This window comes from Scyliorhinus canicula, chromosome 3 (assembly GCF_902713615.1).
Source record: "Scyliorhinus canicula chromosome 3, sScyCan1.1, whole genome shotgun sequence".
NCBI lineage: Eukaryota > Metazoa > Chordata > Chondrichthyes > Carcharhiniformes > Scyliorhinidae > Scyliorhinus > Scyliorhinus canicula.
The window spans coordinates 34407720-34421678 of NC_052148.1; the positions used below are offsets into that span (position 1 = coordinate 34407720).

General features: G+C 44.6%; 1 protein-coding gene across 2 annotated transcripts in view; it reads right to left on the bottom strand.

The window, feature by feature from the left end:
- LOC119963897 (DDRGK domain-containing protein 1) overlaps window positions 1-13959 on the bottom strand; it is a 134244-nt gene that overhangs the window by 17899 nt on the left and 102386 nt on the right. For both annotated transcript variants that reach the window (XM_038793279.1, XM_038793280.1), the window contains exon 5: window positions 176-298. In XM_038793279.1, coding sequence (XP_038649207.1) covers window positions 176-298 — 123 coding nt within the window. The remainder of the gene's footprint in view (window positions 1-175; window positions 299-13959) is intronic.

Below are 13959 nucleotides of genomic sequence, written 5' to 3' on the forward strand. Positions count from 1 at the left end.
ATTTCAATGAGGCTGCACTCTTAAACTGGTAAATAAAAACATCCAACTCAGAAAGAAATTAGTCATAAAAGCCCCTTCCAAAATTCTAAAACGCTGCCAGCAGACTTGAACTGGTGGCAGGAGTTGATGATCCACGAGTTCTCAACTTCTTAATGCTTTTTATGTAAATATTTACCTCATTTTCATCTGGTTCTACCTCAATTCCTTCCTCTTCAACGGTAAATGCTTCTTTCAACTTGAGGTATTCCTCGTGGTCTCGGCGTTGCTTTTCTTCCCATGCTTTTTTCAATTCTTCTTCCTTTGTTATTGCAAAAAAAAAGAAGAGAAAATGATTTTAAAAGACATAATATTTTTCAATTAATTCCGTTTCTGCAATGAATTTTACCTAAATATTTTTAAAGAAGATAATCACCCATTATTTGTGTCCGGTATGGTGTACATTTATGCAGCTGACAAAACATACCCCATACACTGTGCAGGTGCATTACGTTCAGTTATGTGTTTATGAAGATATGCCACTCTTATATAGGAAGCAACCTCTACAATTTGCATAACAGTGTTTCCTAATTAGTATCGGGAAGTCCCTTTTCACCCCCAACAGTGCAGTTTAGATTTCAAGATGCCAAGCAACATTTTTTTTTTTGCAGGCAGAACGTAGGGTCTTAATGCTTCAAGTTACATCAGCAGCAACTGTATGCATGCCTTATACTGAACAAAAATAAAATTGTATATTGGGCAGCAGGTAGAAAACAAGTGGTAAATGCACAATGCTTTTTGAATCAAGTGACTCTGGAAGAATATAAAGGCATACTGTTGCAACTTCTATTCAGTTACCAGTATCTATTTAAATGCTATGTTGTCGCAATTCTTCAGCAGAATGGTAAATTTTCCTTTGTTGGGCCAGACTGTTTTTTTGACATTAAGTTGATGGGAGGGGGGGGGGGGGGAAAGAAAACTTGCATTTTTATAGCGCCTTTCACGACCACCAGATGACTCAAAGTTCTTGCACAGGAACAAAGGAGCAGGAGTAGGCCATTCGGCCCATCGAGCCTTCTCTGCCATTCATGACTGATCATCTACCTCAACACCATTTCCCCCCCAAAACCCCATATTCCCTGATGTTATTAGTGTCCAAAAACCTACTGATTTCCGGCTTGAATATGCCCAATGATTGAGCTTCCACAGCCCTCTGGAGTACAGAATTCCAAAGATTCACCACCCTCAGAATGAAGGCATTTCTCCTCATCTCAGTTTTAACCGGCCTGCCTCTTATTCGGAGATTGTGGCCCTGGTTCAAGATTCATCAGCCAATTAAGTTCTTTAGAAATGCAGCCACATATGTAATAAAGGAATCACGGGAGGCAAATTACACACAGCAAGCTCCCACAAACAGCTAGGTCAACATGTGCAAGTAATCTGTTTTTGTAATACTGATACAGGGATTAGTATTGGCCAGACATAGAGAATAACTCCCCTGTTCTTCTTCATAATAGTGCAACGGGATCCTTTAATCACCCGAGGAGGGAAAGGACCTTGGTTTAACATTTGAATCGAAATGTTATCTCCGATAGTGCAGCACACCCTCAGCTTTGCACTATCGTGTCAACCTTGTTTCTTGTGCTCGTCCTGGAGTGGGACTTGAACTCACAGCTTTCTGGTTCAGAAGTGAGAGTGCTACCAAATAAGCCATGGAGAGAGAAAGTGAACATTTCTATTGAACTAACCTTTTTAAATCACTGGTTTCAAACACTGAAGGAGAAAAGGTACCCGGAAAAGCAATTATTTTTACTTTTCAAATGGAGCAAAAAGAAAAAGGACATCTTTCACTTGTAGTAGAAGTGGAAGTGTAACAGGTGGTCACTTCAACACCTTACTTTTTTAAAACTCAAAGCATCAGAAAAAATGCAGCACAACAACATACTCGACTGAACAATCACAAAAACTAAATCAGACACAATCTCTAACAACCAGACTTTGCCCAGATATATTTCACAATAGAAAGCTTAGCTTTTAGTTCCAAGATGTAAATTGGTGCAAAGAACAAGTCACTGCAGGATATTACATCACGATGGAAGGATGAATAATAATCATCTTTATTAGTGTCACAAGTCGGCTTACATTGCACTGCAATGAAGTTACTGTGAAAATCCCAGAAAGGGTAGAGGGACAAAGTGGGAGTTGAAAACGGCAAACAGACTGTAACATTAAATAAATCGAAACAAATGACTAAACTAGTGAACAAATCGAATAGCTTTGACAATCCTGGCTTGGACGCTTAAAGCATTCAAAACTAAAATTCCTTGTTTTTTTTTTAAAAAGGTGTATTTATTGGAATTTTACATTTTAAAAGAAACACAACAAAGTTACAAGATAACCATACACAAGGATAACTGGAAAAAAAACGCTCAACAAGCACGGGCATAAAATGACCCGACCAGAGGCTAAGGAAAGAACAGGATTAAGCAATAAAAGCATGACAGGCAGGACGTTGCACATCCTCCCACTTCGCACTCCTCACAACCAGAACGGGCACACACCAATACACAACCCCCAAGGCTCCGTCAGCACAACAGCCATCAGCCACCCAGCTATCTCTCTTGGATATCAGATAACTGCACCCATGCAAAAGCCAAGAACGGATACATCATACCCAGCACTACAAAAAAAAACAAAGAGAGTCCACAAAACCCCCAGCTCTAAGGGGAAATTACATTTGCATCCAGAACACAATCAAAGCCCCATTCTGGCCCAGGACAGAATCAATGTCAATCATATGGTCAGAAAATAATGGAGGACTGGCAGCAACAAGTCCAAGTAAAACTCAGACCTGGATCTCTCAGAGAAGAGAGTTAAGACCAGAGCTATCAGAACTGAACCTTCCCCAATGGGGATGACAGATACTCACAAAGTCCATAACTTAAGAAAGGATAATCATTCTGGTTCCAGCCAAAAAGGGGGGCTCTGCCCCAGGGAGAAAGTGGGCAGCCAAGATGCGCCGCAAAAGGATACCCTGGGAAGGAGGGCCGACCCTCCCCCCACCCACCCCCGGCACCAGCAACCCGCCTCACCAACTAGCAGAAAAACCAACACCATCTTAAAATGCCAAGCACTGAAACCCAGCCGTCCTCAACATGGCCAGGATTGAACCACATCTCCCAATAGCTCAAGGGAAAAGTGAGAGACGCGGCAAAGGGCTCAGCCTCAAAGGCACCCCAGAAAAGGAGGAACATAAAAACAACACCCATCAGAGAAAAATACACAGGTAACAAGAAAACATCATCCAAATTATGTCCCCAAGACCTCTCGCACAATCCCAAACTTACACCCCACCAAACTTGCACTTGTTAATCTTAATCTTTATCATTGTCACAAGTAGGCTTAACATTGCAATGAAGTTACTGTGAAAATCCCCTAGTCGCCACATTCCAGTGCCTGTTCGGGTACACAAAGGGAGAATTCAGAATGTCCAATTCATCTAACAGCACGACTTTTGAGACATGTGGGAGGAAACCGGAGCACCATTGCCGTTTCCAATGATTCCTGAAAGATCATCATCAATGCCTCCACAATTTCCTCAGCTATCTCTTTTAGGACCCTAGGGTGTAGTACATCCGGTCCAGGTGACTTATCCACCTTCAGACCTTTCAGTTTCCCCAAAACCTTCTCCTTAGTAATGGTCACTGCACTCACCTCTGCTCCCTGATTCTCCTGGAGCTCTGACATCCCACTGGTGTCTTTCACCGTGAAAACTGATGCAAAGTAACTATTCAATTTATCTGCCATTTCTTTGTTTCCTATTATTACTTCTCCAGCCACATTTTCTAGTGGTCCAATGTCTATTTTTGCCTCTCTCGTACCTTTTATGTACCGTATATACTCGCGTATCATTCGATCTCGCGTATCATGCGACCCCTAAATTTTCGTCCCCAAAACATGATTTTATGGTATACCTCATGTATCATGCGAGTCACTTTTTTGGAAATTAATTTTGGAAACTAAAACTTCCAAATGGTATCATTGTGTGTGGTTTCTGCAGAGTGGACTCTGCTGTGAAAGCTGTTCGCGATTTGAACAGCTTTCCAGCTGGCTTTACTAGCGTCGTTCTGCCACTTGACGTTTCCATTCATAAAAACATGAATGGAAACGTCAAGTGGCTGAACATCTTCCCATCAGAATGCTGTGGTCAAAATCTGAAGAGTAGTATTCTGATGGGAAGATGGGAAGAGTGGATTCTGCTGTGAAAGCTGTTCGCGATTCGAACAGCTTTCCAGCTGGCTTTACTAGCGTCGTTCAGCCACTTGCCGTTTCCATTCATGTTTTTATGAATGGAAACGGCAAGTGGCTGAACGACGCTAGTAAAGCCAGCTGGATGCTATGTGACTTATCTTGGCCAGCATTTCACACCCGCGATTTTTGTACCTCGCGTATCATGCGACCCCCGAAATTTAGGCTTCAAATTAGGTGCTCAAAAGTCGCATGTTACACGAGTATATACGGTATATTGAAAAAAATCTCTTCCTATCTTACTTTATATTGCGAGCTAGCTTGCATTTGCACTTCATCTTCTTCCCCCATTGCTTTTTTAGTTGTCCTCTGCTCTTTTTTAAAGGCTTCCCAAACCTCTGGTTTCCCACTAATCCTCGGCACTTTGTATGCTTTTTCCTTAGCCTTTATGCTATCCTTGACATTCCTCGTTAGCCAGGGATGCCTTCTCCTCCCTTTAGCATGTTTCCTCCTCCTTGAGATGAATTTTTGTTGTGCCCCCCTAATAACCTCCAAAAACTCCTGCCATTGCTGTTCCACTGTCTTCTCTGCTCAGCTCCTTCTCCAATCAACTCTGGCCAGCTCCTCCCTCATGTCTTTGTAGTTACCCTTATTTAATTGTAATACTGTTACATCTGATTGCAGATTCTCCCTCTCAAACTGCAGGGTAAATTCTGTCATATTGTGGTCACTGCTCTCTAAGGGTTCCTTCACCTTATGTTCCCTAATCAAGTCTGCCTTATTACACATCACTAAATCCAGAATTGCCTGTTCCCTCGTAGGCTCTGTCACAAGCTGCTCCAAAAAATTTAGACATTCCACAAATTCCATTTCTTGGGATCCACTACCAACCTGATTTTCCCAGTCCACCTGCATACTGAAATCCCCCATGATGATTGTAATATTCCTTTTACATGCCTTTTCTATCTCCTGATTTATTTTCTGCCCCACATCCTGACTACTGTGAGGGGGCCTATACATAATTCCCATCAGGGTCTTTTTACCTTAGCGATTCCTCAACTCTACCCACAGAGATTCTATGCCTTCTGATCCTATATTGCTCCTTGCTATTGATTTAACTTCATTCCTTACTAACAATGAAACCCCGCGCCCTTTGCCCATCTTCTTGTCCTTTCGATAGGACATATATCCGTGGATATTTAGAGCCCAGCCCTGATCCCCTTGCAGCCATGTCTCGGTGATGCACACAATATCGTACCGACCAATTTCAATGCGCGCAACAAGCTCATTTACCTTGTTCCATATACTGCACATATTTAGTCACAACACCCTCAATCCTGCATTGGCCACCTCCCTTTTCACACTGTCCTCAGTCACTGTACCCTGTACTGTGGCCCTTTTTGATTTTTGACTGTGGCTTCTCTGCCTTACAATTTACCTGTTAATTGCTTTTTGTTTCTGGCCCCGTTTTACTTCCCTCCGACTTCCTACATTGGATTCCATCCCCCTGCCGCATTAGTTTAAACCCTCCCCAACATCTCCAGCAAACACCCCCCTCGGATGTCGGTTCCAGTCGTGCCCAGATGCAGACTGTCCGGTTTGTACTGGTCCCACCTCCCCCAGAACCGGTTCCAATGCCCCAGAAGTTTGAATCCCTCCCTCCTGTACCATCTCTCGAGCCACGCATTCATCCTATCTATCCTGACATTCCTACTCTGACCATCGCGTGGCACTGGTAGCAAACCCGAGATTGCTACTTTTGAGGTCCTACTTTTTAGTTTAACTCTTAACTCCCTGAATTCAGCTTGTAGGACCTCATCCCGTTTTTTACTTATATCGTTGGTGCCTATGTGCACCACAACAGTTGGCTGTTCACTACCCCCCCCCCCCCCCCTAATGTCCTGCAGTCGCTCTGAGACATCCTTGACCCTTGCACCATGGAGGCAAAATACCATCCTGGAGTCTCGATTGCGTCCTCAGGTGCACAGAAAAGGTACCATGGCACTATCTCCATGAGGTACAGGAAAATTTTCGCCAGTATCCTGGCTGATATTTATCCCCAATTAATATCTCAGAACAGATTATCTGATCATCATCTTTTCGGAGCCTGCAGTTCACAAATTGGGTATTCTGTCATGAGTGGCGCACATCCTGATACCCAGAACCTCTCCATTGGCCATGGCTCAAGTCAGGAAAGTAATGGAACACTTTCCAGTTATCTACATCAATGCAGACTATGATATAAATTATAGGTGGCCCTGTAACGACATTTGTGCTCCAAAATTACTTTTGAATAGTTCTGATGAGACAAAAGGTACTCATTGGCTTAGATGCCTGTTTAGAAGAAGCAATTTGTAGAAATAGATAGTGTATACACAATGCTTGTTAATATCAGAAAGGACACAAAATGGCTGTTAGCTATTTTAGCAACACTGAAGACACAAAATGGCTGAACTAGCTACTTTCCTTTAACAATAAGTTACAAACTGTATAAAGTACCTCATGAGAACCTAGGGAGTATTTCAATAGCCGCTGATAACAGCTTCACAGAACACGAAATGCTATGTGTCCTTGAAAAGCTCAAGGACCCCAGCTGCAGACAGGACATCATTATGTTAGTCTTGAGTGACTTTTGCATGAAGTTAGGGGCAAGTAAGACAACATCCACTTTAACCATATATGTGATAACTGGGATGCTAGGAAAATTGACTGATTGGATGTAATGAAGTGTGACGCGAATATAGTTGATTGATTGTATGTAAATAAGAATACATCTAATTCCGCCCCTTGAATCTGTATATTAACCATGTGAGCCTTAGCTCAAGTGAGAAAGAGTGCTGTCCAGGAGGCTGAGGAGACTCAGGCCTTTCTCCCAGAATTCTGATATAATAAACTGCTTTTTTACTTGTACTCAGGCCTTCGTGTGAATATTTTCACCTCTAACATTTGGTGTAGTCCGGCAGGAGGTTGCTGAGCTGAACGGCGATCGAGCCGGTGGACAAGGCAAGTAGCCAAACCTTTGACCGCCAGAAATTAGAGTCACACGGCGAGATGGACGGACGGACAACAAAGCAACATCCAACTATACCAATGGTATCAAGGCCAAGTGATTAAAAGACTCAGCTTAAAAAATTTTTTTTGGTTTTGTTTTGTTGGTCCGCTATATCATTTACTTTAGTACTAATCGGCTGCTCGAGGACCCATGCTGAGCCTGAATTAGGGGGGTAATTGAACTCTCACGTGACGGCCAGAGTTAGTTGGGAATCCGAGATGCACAGACTGTTGAGTGATTAACGGGTCGCGGAATCTACCGTGACACAGTGACAAGCCAGGATCGCCACCCTCCGGGAGTGGATGATAGGTAAAGCCTTGAGTACAGTCACCGAGAATACCGGATACTCGGGTGATAGAGACGACACGGTTAACACATTATGCATTTAAAAAAATATTCTTGATGGTCACAAGTAGGCTTACATTAACACTGCAATTAAGTTACTGTGAAAATCCCCTAGTCACCACATTCCAGCGCCTGTTTGAGTACACAGAGGGAGGATTCAGAATGTCCAATTCACCGAACAGCACGTCTTTCAGGACTTGTGGGAGGAAACCGGAGCACCACCGCCGTTCCCATCGTGAACCTATCAAACTGTCCCTGACACCTCTTCCTCTCCGTCAACAACTCCTTAATAGGTGTCCCAGAGTACCTCCTGTCCACCTTGACTCTCTTGTCCAGCAGCCGTTCGTGCTACTCCCTCCACCTCCTGTACCCGTGCGCCTTGAACGAGAGCATCTCCCTTCAGACCACCGCCTTCAACGTATTCCAGAATGTGGCTGCCGACACATCCCCGTTCTGAGTGCCATTTTGTATCCCAATTAGGCAAAAGTACAAAATCAGTTGAAAACTGCAAGGTTCTTAAGTCAAGCTAAACCAATTAGTAGATGATAACCAAATCTGTGAAAGGTCGGGCCTAAGCACTCAATCATTATTCTCAGGGCAGAATCACATGTCACAAGACAATCATGTCATTCAGTGGAAATGAAATTTCCTCATGACACAAATCAGTGGTCTGCATCTTTACTGCAACCCCCTCCCCCTCCCCCTCCACTCCCCCTACCCCCTCGACATACCACGGCCATCTGTCACTTGCTTTTCACTGACCTCTGCCCTTTGTTCTCCTATTAACACATTCTGCTATCTAACCTTTATGTTACTATCTGCACATTCTATTGCCTTTAATGCTACCATTCGCACTTCCTTTATCTTGTGCCCTTGTCAATCTCTCCTGAACTCCCACCTATCCCTGCCCTTCTATTCTACTCCTCCTTGTCCGCCCCACTCTCCAACTATATAATCCATCACATTTCCAAACGTCAACTAGATTTCTCTCTCCACAGATGCCAGATCTTCAGGGTTCATCTAGCATCTTCTGTTTTTATATTTTACAAGTTCTCACTTCAAATAAATTAGTTAGAAACCGATCAATGTCACCAGTGAAATTTATTAAATTGTTCAACATCGATTTAAGTAATTTCCAGTGTTTTTAAATTCGGGTTACTCGGGCTTATTAAAAACTGCTTATTTGGGTGATAAACAGGTTTTCAGCTCTATTAATGAAACGGCACCAGGTTACCGCGCTTAAATACAGAGAAATACTTTTTAAAGGATTTTGAAAAAGGATAGCATTAATCTGCCCGAATGCACTGGTTAATTGAAAATATTAATCATGGAAACATGAACTCTAATTTAAGTAGCACAATCTCTCATATATTGTTGATGCAATTTCCCAATTGTGCCCAATGCAGAAACACCATCCCTTTATTAAGCAGATCTGCTTGAAAGACAATTTTGACAGCGAGTTCTCTTATATTTTAGAACTTTCCAGTGTTGTGAACGACTATTAATTCATACAACAATACAGCACTATTCAAGCAATAATCTAAAGTTTTTTTAAAGATAGGCATGAGGTGCTGTTACAAGGGAAATATTAGGAAATAAATGGAAAAGATTACACTGGACTACTTGTGGGCCTATATAAAAAAATACAGGCATGGCTTCTGGCAACAAGGTGCGTGAAATAGGCAGCTTTCTGTACTACACAACTACATCACAGTAAGGCCATAGATCACTGCAGTTCATAACTATTATTACCACAGACAACTGCCATTCTAACTGGTAAGTGATGCCCCTGTGTCACAATACAAGGAGAAAGCAGCCAAAAGCTATTTTTAAAATGATTCTGACTGTAGACAATGTTTTTATGATAGTCTACACAGGAAACGCATGTTGTATTAAAACTGACTCCTGCATCAAACTACACTGTGAAAGGGCTTCATCAGAAATATTAAAACATTTACTAATATTACTTCTAATTAAAAGAAGGGGCGTGTTTTCCCTCATGCTATGAATTCCCCTGCACCAATAAAATTAATTTAAAAATATTTGTTGTGACATAAAAAATAACACTATTTTGGAGTCAAAAAGCATGGAAGGGACCTTTACTCAAACATGAGGTAAAAATTGAAATAAAACTTTCAAGAAAGCTTTCAAGTCTTAGACAATGGGCTGTATTTTTCATCTGCATCTGCCGCAAGATCGCCACAGACGGGAGAGGGACCATGTAAAGGCCCATTTGACCTCAGACAGGAATTTCCGGTTCCCGAGAAGGCCTGGGGTCGGGATCGTATCCAGGTCCTCAGCGCCGTAGGCAGCAGTGCTAACGACTGCGTCGTCCCTATTTTTTGATTTTAAAACAGGATGTGGGCTTCGCTGGCTAAAGCATCTTTAATTGCCATTGAGTAGGCAGCATGATGGCACAGTGGCTAACACTGCTGCCTCACAGCATTGAGGACCCAGGTTCGATCCCGGCCCGGGGTCACTGCCCATGTACAGTGTGCACATTCTCCCGGTGATGATGTGGGCTGCACACCTACAACCCAAAGATGTGCAGGTATGTGGATTGGCCACGCTAAATTGCCCCTTAATTGGAAAAGAATAGAATTGGGTACTCAAAAAAATTTTTTAAATAATAATAATCATCATCTTTATTACTTTCACAAGTAGGCTGACATTACACAGCAATGGAGCTACTGTGAAAATCCCCCTAGTCGCCACATTCCGGCGCCTTTCGGGTACTCAGGAGGGGGAATTCAGAATGTCCAATTCTCCCAACAAGCACGTATTTCGTGACTTGTAGGAGGAAACTGGAACGGCTGGAGGAAACCCACGCAGACACAGGGAAAACGTGCAGACTCCAAACAAAATGACCCAAGCCGGCAATCAAACCCGGGTCCCTGGCACAGTGAAGCAATAGTGTTAACTACTGTGCTACTGTGCCACCCTTGAGAAGGTGGTGATGAGCTGCCTTCTTGAACCGCTGCAGTCTTTGTGGGCTAGGTACATCTATTCTGCTATTCGGGAGGGAGTTCCAGGATTTTGACTGGTGATATATTTCCAAGTCAGATGGGGAGGACTTGGAGGAAACATCCAGGTGATGGTAGTGTTCCGATGCATCTGCCGTCCTTCTCCTTCTAGATGGTAGTGGTCGTAGGTTAGGAAGGTGCTGCCTAAGATGCCTTGGTGAGTTCCTGCAGTGCTTCTTGTAGACGGCCACACTGCTGGTACTGTGCGTCGATGCTGGAGGGACTGAATGCTTGTGGAAGGGGTGCCAATCAAGTGGGCTATTTTGTGTTGGGGGTTCTTGAGTGTTGTTGGAGCTATACTCATCCAGGCAAGTGGGAAATATTCCATCACACTCCTGACTTAATCTTCACAGAATTCCAAGCCTCTGGCCTGCTCTTGTGGCCACAGTATTTATATGGCTAGTCCAGTTCAGTTTGTGGTCAACATCCCAGGATGTTGATAGTGGGCGATTCAGTGATGGTAATGCCAGTGAATGTAATGGGGTGATGGTTTGATTCTCTCTTATTGGAGATGGTCATTGCTTGGCACTTATATGGCGCAAATGTTACTTGTCAGCCCTAGCCAGGTCTTGCTGCATTTGCATGAGGACAGCTTCAGTGTCTCAGGAGTCGCGGATGGTGCTGAACATTGTGCAATCATCAGTGCACCTGCCCACATCTGAACTTATGTTGGAAGGAAGGTCATTCATGAAGCAGCTGAAGATGGTTTGGCCAAGGAACTTCTGCAGTGATGTCCCAGGACTGAGATGACTGACCTGCAGCCACCACAACCATTTACCTTTGTGCTGGGTATGACTCCAGCCAGTGCAGAGATTCACTCCCCCCCTCCCAAAGTCCTCCAGTTTTTTTCAGGCTACTTGATGCCATGCTCAATCAAATGTTGCCTTGATGTCAAAAGCAGTCACTCTCGCCTCACGTCTGGCTTTCAGCTCTTTTGTCCATGTTTGAACCAAGGCTGTAATGAGGAGCTGAGTGACTCTGGCAGAACCTAAAATGAGCATCAGTGAGCAGGTTATTACTGTAACCTGTGGCACAATGGCACAGTGGTTAGCACTGCTGCCTCAGAGTGCCAGTGGCCTGGGTTCAATACTGGCCTCGGGTGACTGTCTGTGTGGAGTTTGCAAGTTCTCCACTGTCTACGTGGGTTTCCTCTGGGTGCTCAGGTTTCCTCCAACAGTCCAAATATGTGCGGATTAAGTGAATTGGCCATGCTCAATCGCCACTTAGTGTCCAAAAAGATTAAGTGAGGTTCTGGGTTACGGGGACAGGGTGGGGCTTGACTCAAGGGAGGGTGCTCTTTCACAGGGTCGGTGCAGACCCGATGGGCCGAATAGCTTCCTTCCGCACTGTAGGGATTCTATGTTTCTAGGAAGTAAGTGCCGCTTGATAGCACTGTGGACAGCCCCTTCTGTCACTTCATGATGGGGCGGTAATTGAACGGGTAGGATTTGTTCTGCTTTTTGTGTACAGGACATACCTGGGCAATTTTCCATATTACCGGGCTGATGCCAGTGTTGTAGCCAGGGGCACAACAGGTTCTGGGCACATGTCTTCAGTACTATTGCCAGAATATTGTCAGAGCCATAGCTGTTGCAGTATTAAGTGCGTTTAAAGACCCTTTGTTATAACACAGTAGCAAGCTTTTTTAGCCGCATGTTTCTCGGTGCTCGCAGTGCGAGTCGCAAAGAATAAGGGGCCTGAACGGGGAACACATGGCCGAGGCCTCACATAGCCCCGCTTTGTACAATGGAGAGCTCCACTCACTGGAACTCCCCATTGTCGTGAGATCGGAACGCCATTTTTAAATGGTATCCTGATATCCAAGACCCCTGCACAATCCCTGAAACAGTGCCAACCTGGCTGTGCCCATGTCAGCTGGCAGTGCCACTTGGGCACCTTAGCAGTGCCAGGCTGGCACCCAGATGGCATTGCCACGATGCCACGCCGGCACTGCCAAGTTGCCCAGGTGGCACCATCCTGCCCACAGGGCATGCACGTGGGGGCCTCCGAACCCCTGGAAGACCCCATGAGTGCCGTTCCTTCTGGTCCCCGTTTGGGGAGCAGTGCTGAATGGCGCTTGCCCGAGGTCTCTGAGGCGAAGGGATTAAATCTCAAAGCCTCAGATATCTCGTGAATCTGCACATTAGAAGCTTACTGCCTCGCTCTAATGTGCAGATTTGTCAAAACGTGATCCCGCCTATTGTGGGCGAGATTCACATCACAACACCTCGCGAGATTTAGGCATTGCGAGCCAGGTAGATCCAGGGTGAGGGGTCTCCCGTCTTTCAACAGTAACGCTGCGCCACGGCGAGCTGCTCTTCGGGTGCAACGTGGCCGTTGGTTTGCGCCCACAGAAAACACAGCAGCCAATTTGCAGATAAGTGCCACAAGGAGCACGGAGATGAATTACGCCATAATCTGAGTAGTGATGCTGGCTGAGAGGCAGGTAAACCGAGAGAATATCCTACGATCTTCTTTGAATAGCAACATGGGACTTTTTACACTTACCCGAGGGGGCAGGCAAGAGCTCTGCTCAATGTCATAATCCAAAAGGCTCCCCGAGTGCTGCACTGAAATGTCAGTCTAGATTATGTGCTTAAATAATAATTCTTGTAATGAAGCAACATTCTATGTCTTTTAAAGATCATATAAAAAGGTTAAGCAATTGAAAACTGGCTTCCTTCAACAAACCATAGTTCTGTCTCCCACAGTGAGTGGTTTGATGTCAGATCATTACGAGTACTTGGAAACATTGTTGCTGACCTACGTATTACAACCTAGGTGCTCACAGCACCACCTACTCAAAATCATACTACTAATGGCAGTTGCAAAACTGTGGGTATTGCCGCCTCCACTAACAGGCACACATGCAACATGGTGCAAAAAAAAACTTCTGCCACTTCATTCTGATATTGAACAAATTTCAGAATTATAGCTCCATACTTTCTTTAAAATAGCCTTCTAAGTAACACGTAGCTTCCTGCTGATTCATTCGCCCCGGAGCAACTTAATCACTGCAATCAGTGGGCAGCTCCAACCAGCACTTGTTCCAGATCCATTGGAGGGGATGGACGGTGAGGGGAGGAAGCCAGCACCACGGTTCACAGAGCGAGCCCTGACCAGACTCCTGGATGGTTTGGAGCAGAGGTGGGATGCCCTCAACTTCGTTGACTCAGGTGTCCATCCAGCCAGGTTAACACCCCCAACCAGGAGGCAGTGGCGGTCTTCGACAGTGTCATCTCACTGCAGAAGAGGAATGACGACCTTCTTCACACAGCCAGGGTAAGACTTCCATCTTCAGTCTCTTGCAGCACC